This window comes from Acanthochromis polyacanthus, chromosome 13 (assembly GCF_021347895.1).
Source record: "Acanthochromis polyacanthus isolate Apoly-LR-REF ecotype Palm Island chromosome 13, KAUST_Apoly_ChrSc, whole genome shotgun sequence".
In the NCBI taxonomy this organism is placed as follows: Eukaryota; Metazoa; Chordata; class Actinopteri; family Pomacentridae; genus Acanthochromis; species Acanthochromis polyacanthus.
The window spans coordinates 40425038-40437088 of record NC_067125.1 but is presented as its reverse complement, the minus strand read 5'-3'; the positions used below and the strand labels follow the sequence as shown (position 1 = coordinate 40437088).

At 40.2% G+C, this 12051-nt stretch overlaps 1 protein-coding gene across 1 annotated transcript in view; it reads right to left on the bottom strand.

Moving 5' to 3' along the window:
* Positions 1 to 12051, bottom strand: part of cwf19l2 (CWF19 like cell cycle control factor 2) — a 32533-nt gene that overhangs the window by 18963 nt on the left and 1519 nt on the right. Inside the window, exons 2-10 of the mRNA XM_022195912.2 lie at positions 10449 to 10559; positions 9836 to 9961; positions 8612 to 8728; positions 8208 to 8327; positions 7785 to 7878; positions 4962 to 5077; positions 3656 to 4175; positions 3228 to 3447; positions 1140 to 1254 (exon numbers count right to left, since the gene is read on the bottom strand). Of these exons, the coding sequence (XP_022051604.1) occupies positions 1140 to 1254; positions 3228 to 3447; positions 3656 to 4175; positions 4962 to 5077; positions 7785 to 7878; positions 8208 to 8327; positions 8612 to 8728; positions 9836 to 9961; positions 10449 to 10559 (1539 nt within the window). The remainder of the gene's footprint in view (positions 1 to 1139; positions 1255 to 3227; positions 3448 to 3655; positions 4176 to 4961; positions 5078 to 7784; positions 7879 to 8207; positions 8328 to 8611; positions 8729 to 9835; positions 9962 to 10448; positions 10560 to 12051) is intronic.

The window sequence follows — 12051 nt, the reverse complement described above, 5'->3', positions numbered from 1 at the left end:
TGCGATTACCACAGCGGGTAATATAAACACATTTAGCAACGAATATCCATCCATCCGTTGTCTATACACGACGGTTTGTTACACAGCGCGACTCACATTTGCGGGTTCATTATTACACAGATGAAAATATTCCACAAAAAATTCCATAATCCAACCTTGGACATCCAGATGACACAAGCCAGTAAAATATTTTGTCCAAAACATGTCTTGAAGTCGGTATATAATCCACGAATCGGTCGTTTTCGAGGAAATGCACCTCGCGATGCGCGTCCAAAATTCCCTGTATTTCTCGTCATATTTTTATTTACAAATAGAACATTAGCGATTTTTTGTACTGAAAATGGCTGGAATTGTCTGCAGCTTAAAGGGTTCATGGGCTGGTATAAGGACGCAAAGAAAGGAGTCAAAGCAAACATGCTGAGGAAAAGAAAAATGCTTGCAAATTTCCAAAAAAAGAAAGAAGCTACAGCTAGTTCAATTTACCTTCACTATTGAAAAAAAATGAAACTATGAATTTCACACCTGTGACTAAAAGACATTTACAGCTTTACACTTTGATTCCCTATACATATAAACCAGTAGATAAGAACAGCTTTAATACACAAAAAATGGTGTTTTTTTACATTTACAAATCCTGTGTTTCACATTTGATGTTTTCTCTTTGTATTAAATTAAACATTAAAATGCCATACCAGCCAAATAATAAAGAAAATAATCCTTTTGGCATTTCATATGTGAAAAACTGTAGTTGTATTATATTTATATTTCCTTATGTTTTCAGAACGTGCGTCATGGGTGGTATGTAGTCTTAACGTCGCTACACCAGCTTGTGATTTTATAGTATCTTTTATAGTAAGTTACCCCAAAAGTATTAATATATTTAACCTGCTGAACACCCTGAGGGCTCATAACATGTATTTTGTTGCAATAGTGGAAATTCCAAAGTAGTGTTTCCCAACGAGTGAGAGAAAATCCTTCTGATCCTCTCTAAGAACTAGGACATGACTTCACGAGTACTGCAGTAAAAGGTGTGAGAATCTTATAACGAGCATCCTGTTACTTAATATTAATTAATCATAAATATTAATCCCCGTATGTCCATTTTCAGATTTAGTGACTCATTGTAATAAATAACTTACTGTGTTGCCCATCATCTCTGCCTTGATCAGCTTGGATCCCAGTTTGTTCATCTCTTCTTCTGACAGCAGTGCAACTTCTTCCTCCTCCTCCTCTTCCTCACTTTCACTCTCAGCTCTGGACAAACACGAAAAGGAGACTTGAAGGCCACATCAAAACCAAAAAAGGAGAAAGAAATTTTAAAGACAGAAAACAACCAAATATTTCCAATTTAATTCAAAATTTCACACGACGGACACAAAAACACCTCGTTCAGTGCTTCTGTCTCCTCCCATAACTCACCCTCAAAACAACCGGATTCAATTAATCCACGCTAATGACAGCCCTAAATCCTCCCGGAAACTCATTTACAAAGTTTTTAATTTAACCATTTAGTCGTTTGCTACTGAGCTCCCGCACAGTGTTTATCTGTTCTGATTCATTTGAGTCTTGGTGCCCCCCAGAGATCATTACAGCCTTGCCTGGGAGGATCGGAACTGCAGCCGAGAAGCGTCGTTCTAGGCGATTACACTTCTCATAGCATCCTTTCATTCTGCTGCCACACTGTAGGCTCATTTCATGCTGCAGGGATTCTGGTTGCCAGTTTACCCAAACAACTTAGGCTAATGAGGCAAAGCACAGAACAACTATGAGGGCTTTACAAAGCAGCAATACTCTGACATCTGGCCTATAACAGAGCCGTATGCTGGACTGCCACGAAACTACCAGAACATGTGAGACTGTTAGTGACCTAAAAGAAGCCAAATTAATACAATGCATCTGAAAAATGTAAGTTCATGATTGTTGCAGTGTTCTGTACCTTTACATGAGTATTTATCCATGCAGATACACAAGTATAGTGGTAAAAGAAGAGAGAGAAATGCTATTACAAGGGATTGTTTTTGAGGGGGGCATTGTGATGTTAGCTAAATTACAGCACTCTGAATACCTGGAAATACTGTGTAGCAGAGCTGATAACTGATGCCTTGTAATAACTAAGCAAACATTTGCTCACTGAATGAGTGTTGACATTAAAAACGCACAAAAAAACGCACTGTTAGAGAGACAATTAACCCTGCAGAGGATATTTACTATTTGGAATGAAGGGAGAAACTGCATAGACAAAACACAAGAGGCTAAGTTGGGGCGGCATGGCTCAGTGGGTAGAGTGGCCGTCTTGTAACTGGAGGGTTGCCGGTTCGATCCTCGGCCCGTCGTGCTCATGTCGAGGTGTCCCTGAGCAAGACACTTAACCCCTGATGGGTCGTGATTAGCGCCTTGCATGGCAGCTTCTGCCATCAGTGTGTGAATGTGTGTGAGAATGGGTAAATGTGACATATCATGTAAAGCGCTTTGGATAAAAGCGCTATATAAATACAACCATTTACCATTTAAGTTGACAGTATCTGTAAACTAGACATAGTGCTTGAAACAGAAAGACAGCTCTTAAAGACGGGGAACAGCACAGATGATACATGAGAATATATGAGTTATTGCCTCAAAGTGCAGGTATCTAGGGAGGGTTTCTGGGATTATCAAGGCTAATGTTTCAAAGCAGATAAGGACTTCAAGAGTTGTCAAATCCAGTAAATATGCGAGGATACAGCCAAGTTTCATAGCAGGGATTACTGTGAGAACGTCTCTAGTGATGTACTTATGTGGATAAATTAAGAAGACATAAAACAGATTGATACTTTCTTCCACTGTCTGGTGCTGCGTTTGTGGACACGGCCAGGAATCAAACCTGTAACATAATATCTACACAAGCGGCATCACGAGCTAAAAGTGTTCTACTACTGTCTTTGTACTGCAAGAGCTCCTGCTGCATTTATCCCTCTCTTATTTTTCTCCTTAACAGACATTAAAAATGTGAAACACTATTCTGAGTTAAGTCTAGATATAACTGGGAGTGTTCACTCATCAGTTCATAAGTTCAATATTGTTGTGAATCCCAAAGATAAACGGAAAAACAAACAATCAGGATTCAGAAATGTGAATTTTTCAAGTCCACCCAAACAAAACTTTCAAATTTAGTCACTTCTGTAGCCTTTATGCAGTTTACTGTCATACTGAGTCTTATTTTCAAGGCAACAAAATGAAAAGCTTAAAACCTTGATGTCACAGGAGCTTCAGGAGCAGCTACAGTTTTCTCAGCATCCCTCTTATTTTCCTGTTGTGGCATTTTGAAGCCGGCAGATTCAGGGGCAGGATTGCTGCTCTTCTTCCAGGCTGGAACTTTGCTGTCATGCGGGCCAGAGTCCTCGTCGTCGGAGCTGGGTTTCAGGAATCCTGTGGATGGTCGTGCTGGAGGAGGACAAGAACGCTGTGGGGCTGCACAGGAGAGAGAACATAAAGTCTGTTCATTTTTAGTCTACCATGGAAAAAGTCTCGGCATATTAGGGCATGTTTTCTGATTTGGAATGAGCAGATATGTGGCCTTTGATGTTGCTCTGTTTCAAAAATTAAAGGAAAAAGCGAGCACACAAATAACCCAACATCAAAGGCAACATCAAAATGCTATTATGTGACATTAGCCCACCTTCACCACTGTCATCATCTTCTGAGGGTTTGAGGAAGCGGCCTTTTAGTGACCCAAGAGAGACGGCACGCTGGTTCCAACTTTGCCCAGAAGTTGATGATGATGCACTGGATCCATCTTTTTCTTTATCTCCATCCCTATACCTGTCCGTATCTCTGTCTCTGCCAGTATCTCGGCCTCTCTCTCCATCCCTATCTCTTTCTCTGTCCCTGTATCTTTCTTTCTCTCTAACTGTCTCCCTCTCACTATACCTGTCTCCATCTCGCCCTCTGTCTTCCTCTCTTCCTCGATGCCTTTCCCTCTCCCTCTCGTCACCTCTTCCACCATGGTATCTCTCTCTGTTTCTGGGTGATGAGTCTCTTTCCTTCCTTTCATCTCCCCCTTTTCTCCTCCATCTCTCCCTGGTCTCTTCCCCTCCTTTCCTCCACCCTCCTCTCGCTGGACCGTCTCCTTCTCCTCTCCTCTGACCAAATACAGCTTTCTCAGCGTCAGCAAGTCTCTGCTGAAATTCTTCCATTGACTATAAAAGGAGAAATAAAAGACAAATTGAAGTCTTTCAACACTTTCTCAGATTATGCAGTTAAGATCCTTACAGAGGCTATAAAAGATGTGTAAAAGATGATACTATGACATATTTAAGGATTTTAGAACGTGCTCTCAGAGTAGTTTGCTCTATTTTAATTTAAAAAGCGTCCACTCAGTTAGGACAGACAGACAGCTATTTTTTGGCTGCCTTGCTAACCCAAAAGCCAGTCACTTTACTGGAAGAAACACACGAGCTGCACCGCTGTGGTTAGCTGAGTTCTGACAGAAGAAATAGAAAGTACACACACACACACACACACACACACACACACACACACACACACACACACACACACACACACACACACACACACACACACACACACACACACACACACACACACACACACACACACACACACACACACACACACACACACACACACACACACACACACACTGTTCAGACAGTGACAGTTTCTATGCTGTCAACTGGATGCACAAACGCTGACACTGCTGAAAGTGACTTCACAAAGGACACTTGGCTCTGTGTGTGATGTCAGACAGCAAAGAGAAAGATTAATAATAGAACAAAGTATCTAGACACTCATTCCTCCCAGAGAAGTGAGTGTGCAAAAATCTTTGTCATCCAAGTACATTATTTCATCAATACATCCATATTTTTATGTCCTAATCTCAATGCTAAGCAACACTTTGATCTTTTGAGAAGGCACTTTTGGCATGGCTGTATGTCTGCACTAAACAGTTTGATAATCCTTACTCCGTATCTTTCGGCCACTACATCGTTCAGGCTGCGTCGCTCCCTCTCTGCCTGCTCCTTCATCCTCTGGTAGCTCTTTCTCAGCCAGCTCAGACCACCATCATTCACTACAGAGCCTGCAGGAACAGACAGGAAAAGCATCGTATAGCACATTGTTTGTGCTTTGTGACTAATTCTGACCCTTGACCGAGTTAGTCATATCTTCTACGGTGTCATGTGCATGAAACTCTCACAATATAATGTTATTTACCTACTATACACCCAGAGGTTTTCAATCTGTTACAACTATAAGTGAGGTTAATTAGTTGCCCCTTCACGAGTGAGCTTACTGCAAACACCAGCGAGATCCCTCTTGATATGGATTAAAACCGAGATGAAGAGTAAAATGCAATCAAAAGAGGAATATGAGGAAATTAAAAGAGACCGCAAAGATAAAGCCAGTTGAAATATTCTTAAAGAAAAGATTTAATTAATACAGACACATGACGTCATCTGAAAATGTAGGTCACATAACCAGACTGGCATGTAGCAAAAACTGCTAATTAAGATGGTGGAGGAACTGAAAAGGAGTAAAAGCTGCTTTTTGTGACAAGCTGAGAAGGCATCGAGTTCAAGAAAAAAAACATCCCTGAATCACATTCTGGTGAATAAGAAAACGGATAGACAGGTTCAAAAAAATGAGAGCAGAAAAGAGGAGAAACCAAGGTCAGGATTAAGGAGGTTGAGAACAGATAAGAGAAAGCGTGTTTTGAAATCCGTGGGGAACACGTGTTCATTCAAAAACAACAGTTGATACAACTTCCCAGAGTGATAAAACGTGACGCATGGACCGACCGTGGTCAAGGTCAACAACACGCATTGTATTTCTTTGTGTTTCAGAACACGGCGGTGTGTAATCATCCGTCGTTTCTGCTTTATGTCATGAACTGACAGCAAATCTGAAGGAAAAAAATACAGAAAGTTGTTTTAAGAAAGCTTTATGATATGATTCCAAAGGTACTCTACACAAAGATAACTAATTCCCCTGCCAGAGTGAGCAGTGACCATCCATGATGATGAAAGGGAAACATTTTGCAAGTCAAGTGTGGAGAAATGAGGCCAGTGAGCATGACTGGCAGGTTGATGAGCAAAGAGCGTAATCATGACTGATTCATTTGACAGCTCGAGGAATTATAAGAGTCTCTTGATATCTTTGTCACCATGGCCTCCTCTATTAGGTTTACACAGATGATCCCCTGTACGAGTTAAAAAATACATTATATTCTGTTGTCATCAAACACAGAGTTGGCATCACTCCACCTCAAGTTGTACATCACCTTTTTGAATTTTTTTGGAGAAAGACCAAGTGTGTCCCGTGTTTAAAATGTACAAACGCATACATACCAGCATGCACCTTCTGTCACCCCATAATTATAACACAAGATGAGGTGAGCAACGCTCCCATCTGGCATGTGGTTTGAAGGGGAAAGGAGTGTGTGTGTGTGTGTGTGTGTGTGTGTGTGTGTGTGTGTGTGTGTGTGTGTGTGTGTGTGTGTGTGTGTGTGTGTGTGTGTGTGTGAGGTTTGCCTCAGCATATTTTGCCTTGCTGATAAAATAAAGCTTAGAGCAGGGAGGCCATGCCAGCTCCAGAGGGAACTGTATTTACTGTGTGGAGATAAGAGGCACATGCACACATACCTGCATCTGCTTGTCAGCTTAACACAGCTTACACACACTCTCACACACACACTTTCCCTCCCTAAATCCTTAAATTAGAAGCTCCACCTTGCTCTCTCTCTTCTGTCACATGCCCATGTTTTCTGCATCCATAACTGCACTGAAGACTGATTTTTGAAAATAAATTCTCTTTTCTCCTGCACTTTTAAGACATCAACAAAGTGTTTAACTAACTTCCTAGTTCACGTCCCATTGGAAATGACTGGGAACTTGTACTTTATTGTGCCTGTGACAGACTAAAATCTTACTTTGAGCAGGACTCTGGCTGTCACACATAATCACGGAAACCTATTTAAAAAGCAAATTGTTCTGGGTGGAGACATGACTGTAGGGATGAGGAGTCACTGTTTGGAATACCAGGAAATTTCCACAGAGACTACTATTACACATCTATTAAAAAACACTAACGATGACAGACGGGGAAAAGAGAAGCAGGCAGGTAGACAAAAGGAGGTGGGAAGGCTAAAACGTCAGAGCCAATGTAACAGAATTTGACATATCTATATTGTACATTTATCTACAGAAGAAGATCTAAGAAGAATACCGACAATATTCTTCGCAGATACTTCTATTACACAATCATTACAGAATATGAGATTGCTTTGTTTACTGCCGTTTCCCAAGTTCCCACTAAAGCTCCACAAAAGCAACGAAATGGGCCCCATTTTTAAATATTTAAAAAAGACACACATTTTAAGTGCCTTTCTTTACAACCATTCAAACTCTAATTTCAGTGAAGCGTTAGAAGAGTAATACGAGGAGAGAAACGAGATGAGCAAGGTCAAAGAGGGGAAAATGAGGCTGATGGAAGAGTGTAAAGTGCGGTAAGTAAAGCTGTGAGGTGCACAGGGACCATCTGAGCTGCACATTAGAGAAAAACAGCCACAGCATATTTAGAATAACTGCAAATAGTTATGCTGTCTATAGCTTGTATTTAACATTTTAATGTCTGTTGTTATTGTTATCTGTCTGTTTTTTGTTTACTTTGATGATGCTGTTGCCTCTCTTGGCCAGGTCACCCTTGTGAAAGAGGTCTCCATTTTAGTAGGTCTTTTATTTGGTTAAATAACAATATAGCAATATAGAGATTACTGATACTGACGTTACCTTTGTTGACTGCAGTGCCAGCCGTCTCCTCTGGGGGCAGACCAGTTCCTCCATCCTTCCAGTACGGGTTCAGCTCCAGTTTGTGCAAACCAGCCTGAGAGAGCCACAAACACACACACACACACTAAAACCATTTCTGTTAATAACACAGCAGAGGCACAGCTGCTAAAAAATCCATACAACACTCCCCCCAGAGAACAATATGAATACACCACAGCGCACTGCTGTCCAAGAAGGGACACCCTCTGTTACCTTGGTAACCACACAGTTGGTGAAATAAGAAGTCTGACTAACACAGTGTTTTTATATAGCGCAGAAGACATGCAGACAAAAACATGATCGCACTTTATCTCCCTCTTACACAGACATAAGGATCATTTTGTGGTTGCCCTCCATAACCTCACCATAGAACAACACACACACCTGTTCAATGGCCTGAGCCTTGGCTCTCTCTTCCTCTTTCAGTCGTTCTTTCTCAGCCCTTTTCTCAGTTGTGGATGTGGTTTTCATTGCCAGAAAGTCAAAAGTCATCCATTCGTCTCTCTATGGAACAGAGACACAGTTGCAACGTCTCAAAAATGGAGGAAATGACGAAGCAAACAACATGAGTATATATATGAAAAGCTTATTAAGACATGCAAACAGAGCTTTACTATTGTCTTGAGAGGATTTTTAGAAACACTTGAGCAAATCTGATGTTTTTTTTGTATCCATAGATGATTAGTTTTGCTAAAAATATTAAAAATAAGAGACCATTTCAAACAAGCCTCTAAGTGACACCATTCACATCATTATTTAGTATCTAAAGGACGACGTGAGGAAGTTACCTGAACATTTTGGGCTGGGCTGATGTCGCTCTCTGAAGGCTTGGATTCATTAGAAACCTGCCAGGCTTTGGTAGTCTGTGTCTGCTGCTGAGCCTCAACCCACTCCTCCTCTGAGTCCTGACACACAGAGACAGTGAAGAAAAGTGAAGGAGAGAGAAAATGATGGATAAAAATTAAACATACTGAGAGATTATCACATCAAAACAAAAGGATGGGAAGAGCTATGAAGCTACAATTCTTTCAAGTCCACTTTAAAGTACGTATGTATTGTAGAGCTTTACAAAAGTGCAGACTGACGACCAAACAGCTGACTGCTCATTTAAATCCAGTAGGCTTCTTTATTATAGTAGTGTTTGATTGCAGTAAAAGAGTTTTGTAAAGCACTTGTGATTCACTACATGTTTACTTATTGCAATTACTACCTTATACTTACCTTATAAACCATGCAAGCATGTTTGACAGAGAAACATGACCATCTGTCTGTTTCACTTCTGCCCCCACATGCTCTATATGAACGTGCACGTGCTCAGCAGAGACTGGGCTACACAAATACAAGCAAAATAAGTCCTAACAAAACACATGAAACACTGCACTGAATGCATAGATAAGGGACACTGTCATTAGATGAGCTGCTTTGGAAAGCACAAATGACTGCACAGTAAGCCTTTTAAAAGCCCACTGAGTAAGTCTACCTCAGCTTTAAAAAATGTTTAAAGATACAATAATGTCAGAATATAGAGAAAATTATAATTTTGGAATGTGAAATTCCCAATAAGACACATAAATATATATATTTTGTTTGTGATTATGTTTGCCTAACTTGTGTTGACCTGGTGAGGAGTGGGGTTCGAAAGGTTGCTTATTGTTATTATTTGTTGGGTTTTTTTTGTTTGTTGTTGTTTTTTTTGTTTTTTTTATGAAACACAGGGCACAGTGTTTACAAGATTTATCTTCCTGCTGTTCCTTGTTTGTGTCATTTGTATGTGTATTTTAAATAGTTAATATTTCAATAAAGAGAGAGGTTTATAGCTCACTGAGATATTGTGTTCAGTTACAAAGAAAAACTTCCACTTCATCCTAAATCTCCATTTAGTCTTGGAGCATTTGAGTCACTTTTAAATTTGTTGATTTTTATTCAGCTGTAAGACAGTGGAGCAGAACTGATTCACATTGTTCATGTGCTAACCTGGAACCTATACAGAGGAAAATGACTAAATAATCAACCTCTGAACTGTTGCTGGAGCCATCTCCTGCTTCTGCTGTCTTCTTCTCCTTCTTGGCCTTCTTCTTTTTCTCCTTCTTCTTTTTGGATTTCTTCTCTTTCTTCTTTTTGCTCTTTACAGAACCCTCCTGTGGGAGATTAAGTTTGAATACACTTAATTGTTTTCATTTTCTGTCAGTTAGTGTTTGTTGTTGCCATGCAGTATATCATTTGTTAATCGCACAAGGTTTGCTGAAATAACCATTTGTTTTCAATTTCTGTGGTTCTACATGAAAAACTGAATAGGGATGTCTTTCTGAAAAGCATGAATCACTACATCAAAAGATGTCACGGTTCTCGACATCACCCCCATACTCATCAAAGTCTTTCTGTTTCTTGTCTGCATAATTGCAGGATTTTAAATTACACTGGCATGATCATTATAGAACTATTATACTCCTGTAGTCACCAATAATTTGAAAGATTGCACCTTACTTGGCATGACATCAGTCTATCCATCAATAACACTAGAATGATTAAGCAGCGGCTCACGTCACTGTCCAAATGCACTCTGTACCGATTTAAATCATGTGTATAACTTTCAGTAATACACTGTATGCGTAAAGTATATCTTACTTCGTGTATCTGCTGCAGCCTCTGGTTGATCTCTGGGAGCATCCACGTGTCCTCCCCTCTCTGCCTCTTTAACTCCTTCCTCCTCTCTTCTCTCTCATACTGCTGCTTGGCCTGAATAACAGAATGGAATTCAGAAAGATTATTCAATAAGAAAACCAACAGAGCACTTCAAAGTAAGACTACACCAGCATTCACATCTTCTGTCACTTACAGTCAGTGATCTATAAAATGCCACTGCAGTGACATAAAATTTTGCCCTACTGTGTATTAACCACAAGCTGAGACATTGTTCAAGTGATGAAAGGAAAAACTAATAGAAAATACTTCAGATAGGAGTCATGATTTTGAAATATTTAACCATCACGTGGCTTTTCAGCTTTACATTTAAATGCTTGACACTGTTGAGTTGAACTTGATAATTTCTCATAAGGTCTCACATTGCACTTTCAGGAACTGGAATGAAAATCTCACATGTCCCCAGAATGTCTCTTTACTTTTAAACTAAAAATACTACAAAGATGGTCTATTGCCCCATGACTCTATAAGCCTTGATTTTGGGCCTTTTCTATTTTTGTGTCTTTAGCTCTAAATGCAGCTAAGCTGCTGCTGTGTACCCCTTTAGGAAGACGATCTTTGTGTTTGTGATTCACAGCAAAGAGCAAAACAGTTGACGGAATAGCAGCTGTCACAGATGTGAATTTATATAAGACCACAACTTTGTATCACTTGTAATTTTTTCTTTGAATGATCATTTGAATTGGAAATATGTCCAAATTCACAGCACAGTCATTGTTACTGATCCCATATTGAAAAAAGATGTTTTAAATTATTTTGTGTTGTGTTGAGTTTTGGGTTTGTTAGAAATTTGGAGGTAAAAAGTAAAAAATGTTAACATATAAAGGCATTTACTTTTGACATTATTCATGTCCCTCCACCATCAGGAGACCCCCCTGATGGTGGAGGGATAGTCAAAATTTGATCCAGGTGTATCTCACACCTAACTAACCAACAGTCATCTGGCTTAAACTTAGTCATTCAGAATGAGCAGCTGTCTCACAGTAAACCAGGTTTATTTGCTTTCTAGAGCTGCTGTTCCTAACTCTAAAATGTCTCAGACAGGAGCAAAGTGCAACATGTTCTACTGCTGGCTGCAAAAGTGAACACCAATATCTGAAGAACGAGTGGATTACTTTTAAAATTAAAGGCAGTGTTTCCACAACAAATGGAAAGCCCATTGTGTGATCGTGTGGCTAACATTACTCCATCCTTTCGCCTGTATAGCTCATCGGGTTAAGCAGGCGAACCATGTATAGGGGCTGGTCTCTGATGCAGCGGCCCGGGTTCGATTCCTGCTCGGGGCCCTTTGCTGCATGTATTCCCCCCACTCTTCTCCCCCATTTCCTGTCTCTTCACTTTGACTATCAAAATAAAGCCGAAAATAGGCCAAAAAATTATTTTTAAAAAAAACACATTACTCCATCCATCATCGACACAACACCTAATCCTCACTAGGGTGACGGGGCTGCTGGAGCATCTGACTTGGGCGAAGACAGAGAACACCCTGGACAGGTCACCAGTCTGTCACAGGGCTACATATACAGAC